This window comes from Balaenoptera ricei, chromosome 14 (assembly GCF_028023285.1).
Source record: "Balaenoptera ricei isolate mBalRic1 chromosome 14, mBalRic1.hap2, whole genome shotgun sequence".
Classification (NCBI taxonomy): domain Eukaryota; kingdom Metazoa; phylum Chordata; class Mammalia; order Artiodactyla; family Balaenopteridae; genus Balaenoptera; species Balaenoptera ricei.
The window spans coordinates 6,576,190-6,594,437 of NC_082652.1; the positions used below are offsets into that span (position 1 = coordinate 6,576,190).

The 18,248-nt window shown below is 41.6% G+C and overlaps 1 protein-coding gene across 4 annotated transcripts in view; it reads right to left on the minus strand.

The window, feature by feature from the left end:
• Positions 1 to 18,248, minus strand: part of DNAH10 (dynein axonemal heavy chain 10) — a 149,108-nt gene that overhangs the window by 93,585 nt on the left and 37,275 nt on the right. For 2 of the 4 annotated variants that reach the window (XM_059893951.1, XM_059893948.1), the window contains 9 exons: positions 14,129 to 14,293; positions 13,304 to 13,511; positions 11,005 to 11,161; positions 7,456 to 7,932; positions 7,199 to 7,357; positions 4,646 to 4,762; positions 4,460 to 4,562; positions 3,464 to 3,642; positions 448 to 659 (listed from right to left, as the gene is read on the minus strand). In XM_059893951.1, coding sequence (XP_059749934.1) covers positions 448 to 659; positions 3,464 to 3,642; positions 4,460 to 4,562; positions 4,646 to 4,762; positions 7,199 to 7,357; positions 7,456 to 7,932; positions 11,005 to 11,161; positions 13,304 to 13,511; positions 14,129 to 14,293 — 1,777 coding nt within the window. Of the gene's footprint in view, positions 1 to 447; positions 660 to 3,463; positions 3,643 to 4,459; positions 4,563 to 4,645; positions 4,763 to 7,198; positions 7,358 to 7,455; positions 7,933 to 10,462; positions 10,531 to 11,004; positions 11,162 to 13,303; positions 13,512 to 14,128; positions 14,294 to 18,248 lie in introns of those variants that run through there. The other 2 variants (XM_059893950.1, XM_059893949.1) reach the window with 2 other exon arrangements.

The following is an 18,248-nucleotide window of genomic DNA, read 5'->3' on the forward strand; positions in this document are numbered from 1 at the left end:
CGCAGAGTGATAAAGTTAAGAAGGGGGAACAGGTCAGACACAGCACCAAGCAGCACTGCTCCTCCTTTGAAGGTTCACATTTGCCCACTTTTATGGTCCCACGTATATGGGATGAATGCAATAAGGCAGCTAAACATGGCGCTGGACCAGCAGAATGCCAGGTGCCCAGCATACAAGCAGTAATCGTAGAATCACTGATTTTTGTTGTGCACAGAGATGGTCAGAAAGGAGAATCCACCATTTTTTCTCTCTCTAGTCCCAGGTCTAGTGCAGGAGTTGATACAGAAGAATCCTTGTGGTTGATAATTTAATGGAAACTTTACATAGAAGTGATATTACAGAAATATTACTTGCATATTTCTAGCCCTGTGTTGCTGTTGGAATCCTGTCCTTCGTCATCAGAGCTAAGCAAAGACATATTTTAAAGTAAAAGCGCCTCCCACAAACCTGTCTCTTAAAGCCTCGTGCTTCAAGTCAAGAAGTAAAGGAATCGAGTCTTTGAATGCCTTCATTTTTGCTTCCAAATGGTAGGCCACTGATAAATTTCGGACCTGCCGGGGCAGCTTTCTGAGGGACCTGAGAAAACTTTCAATTCCTTCCTGGAGAAACTGAACATTTAGGTTGATCCAGAGCGTCTGAGACCATTCTTCCTTTGCAACCTAGAAATGGGCAAGAAATAGTCCCATCAACGAGACCCCTTTGGAAACTTGAAGGTGGCTTGACCGGGAGAGCGCATTCTTAACCCTTGGTCATGCTCACTTCTCTCCAAATATCATCACCCATCTCCCCACAACAACCTCAAATTCACAAAAGAAAGATTGATTCCAAGGCTCTAAAACACAAACAGAACATTCCAACTTTTTTAAGCCCTCACAAAAATAATGCTGTATCCGAGGATATGTAGGATCCAAAAACATGTTTTCCTTTCCTTCAGGGAAAAGGAATAAGCAGGATGTCAGAAACAGGTATTTTTAAATCAGGGAGTCACTTGGGTCTTAAATATGTACTTCATTCAGGCGCTGTCCTTTTCTTTTTTTTTTTTTTCCAAATTGACTCTTTTTTTTTTTTTTTAAGTTTCATTTATTTATTTATTTATTTAAATTTATGGCTGTGTTGGGTCTTCATTTCTGTGCGAGGGCCCTCTCCAGTTGTGGCAAGCAGGGGCCACTCTTCATCGCGGTGCGCGGGCCTCTCACTATCGCGGCCTCTCTTGTTGCGGAGCACAGGCTCCAGACGCGCAGGCTCAGTAATTGTGGCTTACGGGCCCAGTTGCTCCGCGGCATGTGGGATCTTCCCAGACCAGGGCTCGAACCCATGTCCCCTGCATTGGCAGGCAGACTCTCAACCACTGTGCCACCAGGGAAGCCCACGCTGTCCTTTTCTGATAAGAGAAGCTAAGGTTACAAAATACCTACAATTTAGATAATCCTGCTTGGTTATCATAAAGAAAAGACTTTGTGTTCCAGCTCCCTGAGATTTAATGTAAACAGTACAATCTTGTGTAAAATTTACCATGTTGTAGAGTTGGCATTTGCAACCTGTGACATCCAGGCTTGACAGAGTTGCTTGAGTCATGAAATATATTTGACAGGAAATTATGTTAATTGATGAAATATGTGTATGAAAAATTTTTTTCTTTTTTTTTTGGCTGCATCGGGTCTTAGTTGCGGTGCGCAGGATCTTTGTTGAGGCATGCGGGATCTTTCATTGTGATGCGCGGGCACTTGGGCTCTTCGTTGCAGGGCGCGGGCTTCTCTCTAGTTGTGTGTGCGGGTTTTTTTCTCTCTCTAGTTGTGGCGCGTGGGCTCCAGAGTGCGTGGGCTCTGTAGTGGTGGCGCACAGGCTCTCTAGTTGAGGTGCGTGAGCTCAGCAGTTGTGGCGCACGGGCTTAGTTGCCCCGCGGCATGTGGGAACCTAGTTCCCCAACCAGGAATATGGCCCATGTCCTCTGCATTGGAAGGCGGATTCTTTACTACTGGACCACCAGGGAAGTCCCGTGTATGATAATTTTTTAAAGTGTAAATGGCACTACATATGATGTATTTACATTTTTTCGTTTCTCTTCTTTTCTTGCCTTCTAGAAAGATATTAAAAGCTCCAACCGTTTTTTGGATTATTTTGAGATGACTCCCATGATTCATTACCTCCTTTTTGCAAAAATTTAATGAGAAACAAATTAGAAAGAAATCATAAAGGAATTAAAGTACTTCTCGGAGTTTCTACCCCTAAATATACAACCAGTCAGTCATTATAATAACGCCTTTCCTTCATCCACCCTCCATGCCTTTGCCTGACACTCTCTCCACCGAGCGCATCTGTTAAAACCACAACTATGGATAAGCCCACAACCCCGCGTTCATCAGGACCCAACACCTACACCCGGGCAACCAACCAGGATTGCTCAAAACTCAACCTTGCCCACGGCCTCAGTCGAAATCCAGGACTGTGTGGGCACCATCGGTCACCCCACATCTCCTTGGCCCTCTTGCTCCCCATTCTTCTAGAGGGTCATTTCACCCCCACTCCACCATCCTCAACCAGCCAGCATCCCCGCCCGCGGTCCCCTCTGCTGATGACCTTGCTGTGCACAACCCTGGGGAACCGGACGCGATCAGAACAGAACGTTCAACATGTCCCGCTAGAAGCGTCTCTGTGCGAAGGCTCTGTCCTCCCCATATGACGGTCGATGAGTCTGCCTCTTATTTGAGGCCACCTCTTGATCCCATCCCTGTCCCACCTACTCAAGGACACCAGACATGAAGACTCCCTTCTCCCTCCTATTACCTGCGTCCCCTCCTTACTGGATCACTCCTATCAGTATACAAACTCACGTTGCAATTTCTCCCACCTTAAAAGAAATGTATCCCGACCCCACGTCCCCTCCACCCATCACTCCTCATCTCCCTGCTTCCCTCCGAAACAAGACTCACTGGAAAAGTCATCTACACTTGGCGTTTCTAATGCCTCTCTTCCCTTTCTCTCTGTTTTTCCTAAGCTTTATGGAGGGTTCACGGGTATACAGTAAGCTGCACATATGTCAAGTGTACAGCTGGGTAAGTTTTGACATGTGCGCATACCGTGAGACCATCACCTCAGTCGAGATAAGGAATGTATCCATCACCATCACCCTCGATGGTCTCCTCCTGCCTCTCTGTAATCACGTCCTCCCACCCTTCTCCTTCCACCGCACCCCTAGTCAACCACTGACCTGCTTTCTGCCAAGAACATGTACAGTGGCAACCAGGACATTCACAATGCTAGGCAGCCTCATCTCCATCGGGTTCCAGAACTCTCTCCACACCCCAAATGGAAACCCCATTAGCAGTCACTCCCCATGACCTCCTCCCAAGAGCCAAAGTGAGAGTTTCTATGAAATCTGCCCCAGGCTCTGTACGATTGCGGTCTCAAAGTCCGCTGAGTTGCATTCCCTCCAGCGAGACCCAGTCTGTGGGTGGACGCTTACCTTCAGTCCTTCATAGAGCTCGTAAATGGTCTTCAGCCCGCTCATTTCCTTCTGCACTTCCAGCAGCTCTGGGTACATCGTAACTGGAAGATCGAAAAGCTTCTCAGCGTTAGCCAACTCCTGACGGTTCTTTTCGTGTCTCATCAGCTCTTTTTCAAAAGTGGCTAAAAGGTCTACTCCTAGTAAATAAGCAGATAAATGAATGCACACAATTTTTTTAATTTAATTTTTATTTCATATTGGAGTAGAGTTGATTTACAATGTTGTGTTCGTTTCAGTGCACAGCAAAGTGATTCAGTTATACATATAGCTATTCTTTTTCAGATTCTTTTCCCATATAGGTTATTACAGAGTATTGAATAGAATTCCCTGTGCTATACAGTAGGTCCTTGATTATCTATTTCATTTATAGTAGTGTGTATAATCCCAAATTTCTAATTTATCCCTCCCCCCTCCAACTTTCCCCTTTGGTAACCATAAGTTTGTTTTTGAAGTCTGTGAGTCTGTTTCTGTTTTATAAATAAGTTCGTTTGGAATACATACAATTTTAAGGTATACAAAATTGAATAAGAAATCATGAAAAATATGCAAAACTATCATCTCATCCATAGAAGCCAACTAGGAAGACAAATTGAGAATGACCAGACTTTATCTTGCCATCATTCTGACTAAAACCAGAGGGCCAGTTACATGTGCAAGCTCCTCCAGCTAGAAAGTTCTGTCTCCTGAGTGTTCTCGCTCTAAGTGGTCTCAGCTTGGCCTGCAGATTAGAATCTCCACGGGAGCTTTTAAAAACCTTGAAGTCCAGACCACTCTCCAGACCAGTGGAATCAACTCTGTGGACCTGGTGCCCAGGCAGAAGTGGTTTTTAGAGATCCCCAGATGAACCCAGTGCACAGGCAAGGTTACACACCACTGCTCCATCCCATCTTCCCATAAAATTCTTAAGCAAAACACATTCAAATGCCTCAGTAAGACCAACATGAATACCCTTACCTCTATCAAGATCTTCACCAACAGAACCAGGGCCTTCATGATAAAAACGTCTTGCAAAGCCCTCTATCTGCTGTCTGTAGTTTAATATTTCACCTCGAGTGATCTGAGAAAAGCAGGGTTGCGTTAGTTTAGCCCACTGGATATTTTTCAACATCTTTACTCGGAAAGTAAAGCGTTTCAAGGTACCTCTGTGAACGTTCTCTTTATGCCTCCCAGAGTATGCTCCACATTCAATGCGTCATTAAACAGATTTGACCACATGCTCTCAATCTTGTCAACCAGTTCTTTCTCTGCATCGGAAGGCTAAAAAAAAAAAAAGAACAAACAATAAATGATCAGCAGTTTGGAAATGAAATTTCTGGTCAAAGCTTCTGCTTTCCAGGACTTCTGCTTCTGCGTAATGGCAGGCTAGGTCATTTGAACAAATGCTGGTTGAATTATACAAATTAGATATTTATAATAAAAATAAAATCAGGAGAAAATAATTTTTTAAAAGAGGTAGATAACATAGGCAGAAAGAGAGAGAAATAACCTAGAGAGATAAGCCCTTCATAAAGTAAAACTGAGTTTCAAATCAACCTCATCTCTGATTAAAATAAGGTTATCTTGACCTGTTAACACACCCAGCTGTGTTGTCATAAGCAAAAATAAATCTCCTATGATGAAACATAACATCATCTGGAGCCTCCAATTCTCCCTACAATTTTTCATATACGATGTCCAGAACTCAATCAGAAATAATAGGACGATAAGGATACAAATGACTTGAAGGAAACCAAGAGATACACAGACAGTATAAGCAGACACTAATGGAGTTCTAAGACATAGAATTCTAAATAATGTTACTTGATAAAGAAAACAAAAGACAGAACTGAAAATTTTGACTTTATTTTAATTATAAAAATATAAATTTTGCATACTGTGCATTTTTCTTTTTATCTTTGGAGGATGCTAGAGAGCTAATTTATTATTCTGAAAACATGTAAATACAGCGTAAATAATGTGCCCTTGTTATATAAACTGTATCTCAGGGTAAACAGATAGTTTTTAAGGAAAAGTTTCTCTTTTTTTCATTTTTATTATTTTTTTATTGACGTATAATTGACAATACTATGTTAATTCCAGGTGCACAACATAGGGATTCGTTATTTCTGTACACTACAAAATGATTGTTACTACTATGCATTTTCTGATGAGAGGATCTCTAGCTTTCAGCCAAGGCTAATGCTCAGTGAAGGTGATTAAAGCACTCAAGCCATGTAAATGCTGAAATACAAATTTTATGCAAATGCAGGCTTATAACAGCTCTTTGTTTCTCCCTTCTACTTTGTTTCTCCAGTGGATTCTTTTCTAGGTATTATGTGATGCAGAGCACGCAAAATTTTGCATACGATTTCAAGGAGATCCCAGACACCCTCAAACTCATCCACGGACTTTCTAAAGGTCTTTGAAACCACACTTAACAACCCTAAATAAAGACAATTGAATTATTATCTTCTACCAGTTTCTTTTATCGTCTTACCCCTCTTCTTCCCCCTTATCATTTTTGCAACAGCCATTTATTTATAAAAGAAAATTAACATCAAAAAAAAAAAAGAAAGAAAGAAAGAAAAGAAAGAGGGAAAACCAAAACAGTGTGCAGTTACAGACCCGTCTACAAAAAACTATTTGAGCCATGCAAAATCGAGAAATAATCTCTAAGTTGTCATTATTCTAAATAACCATGCTTTACATTTAAATTTTAGTACTTAAAGTCATAAACAATTGGCTTTATTGTATATTTGAGAAGTCTTTCTGAAAAGGGCCTTAGAATTCAACCCAACCATAAAAAGCTTAAGAAAAGAGTTCACTTAAAATAAAATAAAAACAACTATTAAAGAAATTTTGTGCACATCCTTTTGGGTGTATTGGGAAACAAATTAATATGCAAGTCATTTTTGGTGGGTCTATATACTACAAATTTTCTATGCAGTAAACCTGGTTTAGATATAAATTGTAAATTTATCCAACTAATTTATTGAAATAATTCCAATGAATTGGAACTGCTAGGACTAAGGCTATCCAAAACTTATAGTTTGAGTTCAAACTAGATTTCCCCTACTATTAATATATAGATGGGACCTCATCAATCTTGTCCCCCAGTGTTTATGTGGGTCTGTTTCCTAAAACTGTATAAATGTTAGATTTTTAATCTTTGGTAATATGATATTACAAAGAAATTGCTTTTCTTCTGTTATTGTTCAGCTCAGTCATCTTCATAGATGCTTAATCCTTACTAGTCACTTGTGTTATTTCATTTTCTTCCGTTTTTGTTTTTTTTTTTCCATTTCCCGTGGTATATCAATGTCTTTGTCACTGGTTTGTGAGAACTCATTTATGACTAAGGATGTTAACCATTTGTCATGCAATGCAAATGAAATACCATATTTTACTGCCATCAATTTAATATGGTATTTTGTATTTTGGTTGTGTGTTAAAATATAATCATGTTGTGTTTTTAAAAAATAAAATAAAATAGGAACTTCCCTGGCAGTCCAGTGGTGAGGACTACGTGCTTCCACTGCAGGGAGCACAGGTTCGATCCCTGGTCAGGGAACTAAGATCCCACATGTCACACAGCGCAGCCAAAAAAATTAAAATATAAATAAATAAATAAATAAAAACAAAAACACACAAAGGAAGGAAGGAAGAGAGGGAGGGAGGGAGGGAGGGAGGGAGAAAAGGAAAGAGTTCACTTACAAACAGACTGTACATCGCCATGGTGCGGTACCTCTCCTGGACATCCCGGTATCTTAGTTCCATCACTAAAGATTTACTTCTAATTTCTGCGATTGTTGCAAGGACAAACTTGAGATCTTCAAGGGTACTGGGGCTCTTCTTCAGGTTTTTGGTCAGGAACTATAAAGGAGAGTTCAAAGGGACACTAAATAAGCACGGGGAAAAAAATACAGCACCGAATGAAGCCCTGACGACCATGAAACCCGGGGCCCCACTACCTCTATCTCTTCGTGCAGATTATGGAGCTCCTCTCTGGCTGACTCATTGAGGAGCTTCCCAAGTGAAACCACCCAGGACTTGGCGTTTTCCTGCACGGTGTTCGCCAGGGGTCCGAGCTGAAGGCGGATGCAGTGCTCATCCTTGACCAAGGGGTGATGCATCACTTCAGAGGCGATCCTGGAATAGAACTGCAACTTCTCGTCATAGGCAACACAAGGGGGCTTCTTGGCAGCAAACTTCTCCATCACAATGGCTTTGTCCAGTTTCCAGAGCGGTCGGTACCGCTTCCATTTCTGCAGGTACTTCATAAGATTGATCAGAATCCTGTGGACGTTTTGGGGGATCATAACGGCCTGCTCAATTATCTGAGGGTTCTGAGAAATATCACTGTAAAAGCTGATTATAACAAGTTCTTCTTCCTCTCCCTTCTGAGGGGGGCATTCTATGCAGCTGCCATTCATCCAGCGAACAAAATTCTGGCAAAATAGGAATTGGGGGAAAAAAGACAGTCCTTTAGTATCTATTTTGCTTCCTATGGACATATCATGTTCAGTAATAAGTCTTGCTAGTAAGGGATATCACTTTATTATTGATAAGCTGTGCTAGGTTGCAAAAAATCACCACAATCCTTTGTTCCTCCCATCAAGAGATTCTGTCTGTTGACAAAATGGTCTATCGGGAGTACCTATTTTCCCGCTCTGGGCTAGCCTATGACTTGACCAACAGATAGGGGAAGTGGCATTATGCAAGGTCCAAGCCTGGGGCTCAAGTAGCCCAGCAGCTTCTACTCTCATGCTCTTGAAACCTTGCAGCCACCAGATGCACGAGCTTCAGCTAGCCTACGAGATGATGGAGACCCAGGAGAACCAGGGCCCCCCAGCCAACAGCCAGCCAATCATCAGACATGTGCTTGAGCACAGCCAAGTTCGGATGTATAAAACAACATTAGTTTCCAGTGTCCCAGAACAAATCTGTCATTGGACGTCTCCCTGCTGTATAGTCAAGAGCCCCTCTTCTTTCAAGCAAACCATGGGTGGTTATACATAACATCTCTGAACCATAGTCTGGCCACCTGTAGAATGGGAATAACAACAATTACTAATTCTACAGCTCACTGTAATACTAATACCCAAACTGATAGCTAACGTTTATTTAGAGCTAATTGCCAAGTACTGTGTTAAGTGCTTTACATGTTATGCCATTTAATTCTCCCAACCCACTCTAGAACATGGATTGTATTATCATTTCCACTTAATAGATGAGGTAATTTGATCCTAGTTTAAAACTTTTGCTCATTGTTTTCAGTCATGAAATATGAATCCTGAAGTTCAAATAGTGCAGTCAAGCCAACTTAAGTCACCTCGCCATAAGTGTTTATTTGCAGAGATTTTTGTTAATGAAAGGCATTTCCAACACTTTCCAAGAGGATAGGTAAAAATTATTTTCATTTAAAACAAGCGTTGGTAAAAATATAATAAAAATAAATAAAAGAAAGCAGTTATGAAGATAAAATAACAGTCTTCACCACAAAGCCTCAAACCCATCTATGGCGGGGGTGGGAATAAATTGGCATGAAAAACTATGATTAATATCCATAATGTTTCACAAAGAGTCTTTCCTATTTATTTACCCCTTGGAAATTGTTTTGTTTTCCTGTTCAAAGACTTGGTAATGTAACACCTAAAAGTTAAGAGAATTTATATGACCAAGGTTTAATAAATGACCTATTTGCATAGATTATAAAACATGTGCAATTTATTCATTAATTTCCAAGTACAGTGAAATGAAATTCCCTATTTGTAATATCTACACTTAGTTTTATGCTAAAAAACATGCCTGAGGGCTTCCCTGGTGGTGCAGTGGTTAACAATCTGCCTGCCAATGCAGGGGACACGGGTTCGAGCCCTGGTCCAGGAATATCCCACATGCCGTGGAGCAACTAAGCCTGTGCGCCACAACTACTGAGCCTGCGCTCTATAGCCCACGAGCCACAACTACTGAGCCCACGTGCCACAACTACTGAAGCCCACGTGCCTAGAGGCCGTGCTCCGCAACAAGAGAAGCCACCGCAATGAGAAGCCCACACACCGCAATGAAGAGTAGCCCCCGCTCACCGCAACTAGAGGAAAGCCCACGCACAGCAACGAAGACCCAATGCAGCCAAAAATAAATTAATTAATTAATTAAAAAAAATTTTTTTTAAACGCCTGAGATATGTTTGACTTTCTGAACAAACCAAGTGAAAAGAAAGATATTAGTGTCTTGAGGGGGTGTGACATCTCTTATCCACAAAGATGGCCCTATTTTCCCAATGTTGGTAAGACGTAAACTTTGGGTTATTTGCCAACCGACACTCATTTGACAAGCACTGATTGAGTGCCAATTATGTGCTAGGAGCTGTGCGAGGTGCTGGGGGTTCCAGAGTGAACAGACACACAAAGTTCATGGTGTCGTGGAACCTGCATTCTAGTGGCATGAGCTAGTCAAAGCATGAACACGCAAGTAAATAAATAAGAAAAGGTCAGATAGTGATACGGGCTAGGAAGAAGATGGAGTAGGGTGATGTAACAGAGAAGGACCCGAAGGAGCCAGCAAGTCAAGGTCTGGGGGGACAGAAGGTTCCAGGCAGAGGGAACAGGAGTGCCACCATTTCAAGGAGGAAGTGGTGTTACCTGCTGGAGGTGCATTAGGCTGGGGCACAGTGGGGTGTGTACAGGTAGCAGCTGATCAGAAAGGCAGGCAGGTGCTAGATTGCAGAGGGGCTCATAGACCAGAATGAGGAGTTTGGATTATGTTCTAAGTGCAACATGAAGTCATCGGGGGCTTTTATACAGGGATAACATGAAACGATTCATGTTTTTAAAGGATAATCCTGACCACCTGTGGAAACATTACTGCAATAGTCCAGGTGAGGGACGATGAACTTGGGATGGACTGGTAACGTGGAAAAGGAGAGAAGAGGGGAGATCAGAGGCGTGTTTGGGAGAGCGAGTCAACCAGACTTACCGGCGGGCTGGATATGGGTGGATGGGAGAAAAGAGGGATCAAGGATGGCTCCCAGGGTTTCGACTCAACCACTTGGGTGGATGTTGGCGCCGCTGCCTGAAGTAGGGAAAACGGGGGCAGGACCAGGCTGCACGTTGGAAAGCCAAGAATTCCATCTTGGACTCGCCAAGTCTAAGGTTCAAGGGGAGACAGCCGGTAGGCGACGAGAAACATGTGTTGTGTAGTAGAGAATTCTGGGTTGGAGATGGAAATGCGGCGGGCTTGCCTCCATAGGGTTGGTAATAACGGCCATGGGACCGGTCGTGAGGATGCACAAAGAAGACAAAGAGAGGTGAGAAGGGAGCCGGCATCGAGCCTTGGGACACCCCCAAACTTCAGAGATTTACAGAGGAGGAGCCAGGAAGAGACGAAAACGGTCTGGACAAAGGACACCGTGGAGCCTGTGTTCTTGACCTCCTGGGTCACCTGCTGTCCGCAGCTGGCAGGCCCAGCCCTCTGTGACAAGGGGTCAACCGGGAAACTACACACAGTTCCGTCCCTACCTTGGTCATCTCCACACAATTTCGAACACAGTAGACGCACATTTTGTCAATCTCGCTTGCGCTGGGGTGCAGGATGATCTCGGGCGCCGTCAAAATGGTTTCCGTTTGGAACAAAGGGACGTTTCCAAGGATTAAAGAATTAAAAGACTGCAAATTCCTAGGAGGGGTTAGTAAAACAGACTCAGTACTCAGCAGCGTGAAAGGTATCTGACAGCGGGTGAAAATGGCTAGAGTCCCAGCCGCCACCTGTAAAAAGCCTGTGACACGGAATAACACATTCTACGGCTGTAATGGACAGTGTGGGGTGAGTTTCATTATATACCCTTTTTATGGCCCAAATTTTACAAATAGTTCATTTCTACTTTGGGGAAGTTAGAATACCTATTAGTTGGAAGATACTTAGTAATGGGAACTCCAAAAGCTGTTTGACTCTGGTTCAGGAAAAATGAACACTCATGTCGCCCCTCCACCTGGCCCACCAGACTCTGTCCTTTCCAGGATTAAATCAGGGACAACACAGGGATGGACACTTCATTAGCCTGCAAACCGGTCTCCCTCTTCCCCCCACCCCCACCCCAATTCAGTAATCCCTACAGCCAGAGAGAGTGTATAAAACATGTAACTCTTCTCTCTCTGAGGATAAATGCAAGCTCCTGCCAGGCTCTTCATGATCTGGCCCCTGCCTGCTCAGCTTCTTCTCCTACCCGCTCCCTTCACTCTCTTTATTCCTTCCTTCTGTTCCTCCCACGTGGCCTCCAGGTCTTTACACTGGCCTTTGTCTTCTCCCAGAAAGCTCCTCCCCTTCCAGCTTGCTCCTTATCTTCAGGGCTCGGCTAAAACGTGGCCTCTCCGTGGCCTTTCTTGACCAACCAATCACAACAGCCCTTCCAGTCTCTCCCCGGAACATTATTCTGCTTTATTTCTTTCACAGAGAATATTTATTTCCTTGAGTCTTGCATCTCTCTCCTATGAGGATGGAGAAGCTTCAGAAAAATAGGGGCTTTATCTGGTCCAGTCCAGGCTCTAATAAACCTTGGAATGAATGAATGAGTGAATAGATGGATTGATGGGTAAATGGATGAATGGATCAAGGGAAAACATAGTGTATTAGAAAGAGAAAACTCAGGAGGTAGCCCTATATGAGGGGCTGCTTTTTTTTTTTTGGCTGTGCCAGGCGGCTTGTGGGATCTTAGTTCCCCAGCCAGGAATCGAACCCCGGGCCCTTGGCAGTGAAAGCACGGAGTCCTAACCACTCGACCGCCCGGGAATTCCTAAGTGGCTGCTTTAAGAGTCAAAGTTAGAAGCAACATTAAAAAGCAAATGAAATATGTAGAAAACAGATTTATTTAAAGGATCAATGAAGTGAAGTTTGTCAAACTACATCCAGGGGACTTCCCTGGTGGTGCAACAGTTAAGAATCCACCTGCCAATGTAGGGGACACGGGTTCGAGCCCTGGTCAGGGAGGATCCCACATGCCGCAGAGCAACTAAGCCCGTGCGCCACAACTACTGAAGCCCGCGCGCCTAGAGCCCATGCTCTGCAACAAGAGAAGCCCCCGCAATGAGAAGCCCGCACACTGCAATGAAGAGTAGTCCCCACTCACCGCAACTAGAGAAAGCCCACGCGCAGCAACGAAGACCCAACACAGCCAAAAATAAAAAAATAAAATAAATAAATTTTTAAAAAGTTATTTGTTAATTTAATAGTTGTTTTATCATTCATTTCTATGATTACTCACAAGGATCAATTTCTAAATTTTTTGATAGTTGTAATTCATTTTTGTGAAAAATCTCATTGTGTCTCTTGTAGTGTAGTCACTTTTCTCATTATATTACAAAAGTATTTCCATAAGTTAATGCATAAAAGCACATTTGCTGTAAATTCTTTTCCAATTCTATCCTTTTATTTTGTGAAAAAACATTTAAAATTTTTGCATCCAACGTCTGTCCATCTCTTCTCTTATGATTTCTTCCTTTTCTTCCAGAATAGAAAATTCTCCCTATCAGAGGTCTGATATATATATCACATACAGTTCCCTTTTTTCAAATATGGTTTTAAATTTTATCTGTAACTTTCACATTTAATAAATATTGAGTGTCAACTGAAAAAAAAAAGAACATGAGCCAAAATAGGAAGTCAGCCTTCCATCTTATGAGTGCCCTTTGGCTAGAAAGCAGACTTACTGTCCAGCTGATTTTTGTTCTGTACCTTGTGGCTCCTCTTTAACTATTCATATGTGTAAGATATTTTAACCTATGCACACTGTCTTTAAAACATGCAATATGAACATTAACTTACTTCAGGATGAGCTTTGTCAAGACCTCGTAAATTCTATTTTCCCAGTATTCGTAGTAGGAGGCCAGCTTGGGGGCCTTGCCCGTGTTGGTCTGGATAACCAGCCCCTCAACTTTGGTCAGTAGAGGCCCAATGGCAAGATACCACCTGACCATGTGGTCCACATCTTTGGCCCTTTCTTGTTCAATGTGCTCAAAGAATTCCTTCATGCCTGCAGTAGAAGACAACTGTTACAGCTCTTCACAAACACGGGAAGGGACATTACTCAAGAAGCAACCCAAACGTTAGCTGTATATCTTGCAAATACGAAAGCAGCCTCCAATCTTGACCAAAAGCAGAAAATAAATCAACACCACCCGAAGCAAGACACATCCAAAGCAAAAAATACATGACAACATGGGAATGAACGCCACTTGTGCATGCTTTGCCTTTGGGCAATCTTGCTTGTCTTGAATTGCTTGTTAACTAATCCTGAATTCCTTGTTGACTAGTCCAAGACAGCTTAAAATACCCCGTTTGAACAAGTAAATGTGAGCCCATAAAACACAGTTCACTGTACTGTTACAAAGTTATTGACAAAAGTACTATTGATTTTCATAGACTTAGGAATTTGTAAAACTATGTAAGCAATACATAAAACACGGCAAAAAGTAAGAATTACCCATGATCTTTTCAAGTAAATGCCTGAGATCATGAGGCATGGTTTTATTCCATTTGTGGAATAAACTGTGTGTGTGTGTGTGTGTGTGTGTGTGTGTGTGTGCACAATCATGCCCAAGAGGCTTTTCCATTCCTTCCATAATCAAAGAAACAAGAAGTCAGATCTACCTGGGAGTTCTTCCTCACTTTTAGGTGCTGGATACTTAAAGAGATTTATGGATTCTATTAAAGTAAGTCTGGAAGAAATGTCATCTGCATTCTTATGAATCTGGTGGACGAGGGACTCAAATTTCCCAATGGCCTGTTTGCACCGAGTTATGTAGTCAGCAATACCTTCGGAGAAAAAGAGAAAGAACAAAAGAAAGATAGTTGGCTTTCAACTCTTCCTTTCCATACCCCTCCCGCCAACATCCCTTCACAGGAAGGATCCTGCTCCTTCCATGCCCTTGGGTCTTTGAGGTGACAAAGATCCACGTGGTCCCTGGGGACCAGAACCAGGAGCCGGTGCTCAGGGTCAACCAAACGATACATTTCTCCTGTTTGCTTTTTAGCATCATCGTATCTGAAGCACGGTGGGGAGAAAGAGGAGGCACAACCCTCTTGCCTTCTCATTGCCATGGCAACACAAACCCTCCACTACATGCAACCCTGCCTACAGTTAGGTAACCCTCTGGCCTGTTGCTTAGAAAAGTAAACAGCAAGAATGTGAATAGTAAACCTGAGTTAAGCACTTATGATCAGTTGGGCGATGGCCTAAGCATGAGATGTTGATTACATGATCGAATCCTTACAACAGCCCTATGAATCAGGTACTAAGATTATGCCCATTTTAGAGATGAGGAAACGGAGCCTCCGAGAAGTTGAGTCACATGGGTAGAAGCTGGACTTTTAGTCCAGAGGTTTCACGCTGGAACCCACAGTCCAAACACACATGTTCTCTGTACAAAGGAGAAGGGAGGAAGGGGAGAAAAGGAAATGACAACGAAAAAAGGGGAGAAGATTTGGAGCAAGGGAAGGGAAAGAGGAAGAAGGAAAAATAATAACATAAATGCCTTGTTTATTCTTAGAAGTAAAGGAAGAAGAAGTATGTACTTTTCCTTATTACTCCTGCTAAATACAACTAAGAACCCTGCACATTAGCCATAAAACAAATGTAAGACTCTGAAATGGGGAGAGATAGCCAACCAGTGGGGAGCCCAGGATCTGAGGAATGATGTGGTGATGAGGGCCCCCCTGGGATCTTTTTCCTGGGATCTATATCCCAGACCTGGAGCTGAAGGAGCCGGCGACCCATAAGTGCCCATGGGTACAGACACACATGCACCAAAAAAAAGCCTCAAGAAAATCCTGTTTTCTCTGACCAAGGGACCAGGAAAGGGACACCCTAGCAAGACAAAATTTTAGACAATAACTGCTCTGCTCCAGCCAAACACCACAGATAAAAATGTGACCCTGCCCTCACCCATGCCAGAAGGGCCAGGTGGAGGGGGCCTAGACTTCCACCCTCAGAATGTTGCAACGAGGTGCCCCAAACTCCTGTCCCCTTATGCCTGCCGTGGTGGCATCAGAGGAGGCCATGGAGGTAGATGGGACTTTCACCTCCACAGTCCAGCAACGAGCACTGCCCCCTGCCACCCCAGAGTGTCAGTGGAGACTGCAGGGGGGCTGGGACCCCCACCCCTCCCAGCAGTTATGTGGAGCTTCCCCTTGACTGTCATTGAAGGCTGACTAGGGAACCTGGATTTCTACTTCCACCTGACAGTAACAAAGGGGAAACCAAGGTATTCTCAGAAGGGAAACTAGGCGATTACGTCACCAGCAGACCTATGCTAAAAGGATGGCCACAGGAAGTTTTGTAAACAGAAAGGACCCAGTAAGAGAAAAACCCTGGGAACATCAGGGAGGAAGAACAAGCACAGTAGGTAAAAATATAGGAAAATACAATAGTTTTTTCCTTCTCTTCTTGAGCTTCCTAACTTAGGTTTGACGGTTACAGCAAAAATTGTAACACTGTCTGTTGTGGTCCAAGATGTATATAGAAGAAATATTTAAGATAATTATATCATAAGTGGGAGAGGGTAAGGGGAGTTAAGGTTTCTATACTTTACTCAAACTGGAAAAATTCTATAGATTTCTATACTTCACTCAAACCAGTAAACTGTAATGTTATGTATATGTAACCTAGAGCAAACACTAAAAAAATGCTATAAGAACGCTATAGATAAATCAAAATGGAATTATAGAAAATGTTCCAGTGGCCCATGGAAAGGCAAGTAAAAGAAAAACAGAGAAACAAAAAGAACAAGCAGAAAACAAAAAAATTGACAGACTTGAGCCCTAACAAATCAATAATTACATGAAATGTAAATGGTCTAAATGCACCAAGACAGAGTAGGTTAAAAACATGACCCAACTATATGCTGTCTACAAGAAACTCATTTCAAATACAATTCTATCGGCAAGTTGAAAGTAAAGGATGGAAAAACATATACTGTGCAAACATTAATCAAAGGAAAACCAGAATGAATATATTAATATTAGGTAAAGTAGACTTTAGAACAAAGAAAATTATCAGAGAGAGTTGAATATTATATAATGATTAAAGGGTTTAATTCATAAGGAGACATAGCAATCCTAAACTTGCATGCATCAAAACAACAGAATTGTAAAATACGTGAAGTAAAAAATGATAGACCTGAAAAAAGAAATAGGTAAATCCATGATTATAATTGGACATGTCAACATTCCTCTCTCAGTAACTGACAGAACAACTAGACAGAAAATCAACAAGGATATAGAAAAACTCAATGACATCATGAACCAACAACGTTAATCAACATTTATAGAACATTCTACTCAGCAAAGTAGAATACATATTCTTTTCAAGTGGCCACAGAACATAAAACAAGATAGACTATATCCTGAGCTGTAAAACAAACCTCAACAAATTTAAAAGAATTGAAATTATACTGAGTATGTTCTCCAACCACAGTGGACTCAAATTACAAAACAATGACAGAAAGATAACAGGGGAAATCTCCAAACACTTCGAAACTAAACAACACACTTTTAAATAATCCATGAGTCATGGAGAAAGTCTCAAGGGAAATTTTTCAAATACACTTAATTGAATAAAAATTAAAATACAACTATCAGAATCTGTGGGACACAGCTAAAGCAGTGCTGACAGGGAAATTAATAGCACCAAACGCATACATTAGAAAAGAGGAAAGATTTCAAATCAATGATCTAAGTTCCCACGTCAAGAACCTTGAAAAAGAAGAGTAAAATAAATCCAAAGCAAGCAGAAGGAAATAATAAAGATAAGCAGAAATCAGTAAAATTAAACACAGAAAAACAACAGATAAAATCAATGAAACAAAGAGCTTCAGTAAAACTGACTAATCTCTAGCAGGACTGAAAAGAAAAAAAGAGAAGACACAAATTAACCATATCCAGAATTAAATAGGAGGGACCACTAAAGATGTACAGTCTTTAAAAAGATAATAAGGGAACAATAAGAACAAATCTGCACAATAAATCTGACAACTTAGATGAAATGCACCACTTCTTTGAAAAGCACAAGCTGCACAACTCACCCAATAGGAAATAATGACTTGAATAGTCCTATAACTATTAAGGAAACTGAATCTGTAATTTTAAAACAAACAAAAAAAGAACAAAGAAAAGAAATCACTACTACACAAAAACCTGCACATGAACATTTTTAGCAGCTTTATTCATAATTGTCAAAATGTGGAAGCAACCAAGATGTCCTTCAACAGGTGAACAGATAAACTACAGTACATCCACACAATGGAATATTATTTGGTAATAAAAAGAAATGCACAATTATATGGAGGAACCTTAAATTTTATTGCTAAGTGGAAGAAGCCAATCTGAAAAGGCTGCACACTGTATGATTCTAATTATATGACATTCTGGAAAAGGCAAAACTATAGAGACAATAAAAAGATCAGTGGTTACCAGTCTACCCAATCTCAAGACTTACTATGTAGCCACAATAATTAAGGCTCCAAGGTTCTGTGATATTGGCAGAGGGACAGACACATAGATCAATGGAACAGAATAGAGAATCCAGAAATAGACCCATACAAATATGCTCAACTAGTTTTTGACAAAGGTGTAAAAGTGATTTAATGGAAAAAGTTAGCCTTTCCAACAAACAATGCTACAACAATTGGAAAAACAAATGAACCGCAACTTAAGTCTCTCACTTTGTACAAAAAAAAAAAAAAGAAAAAAATCAAGATTGATCACAGTCTTA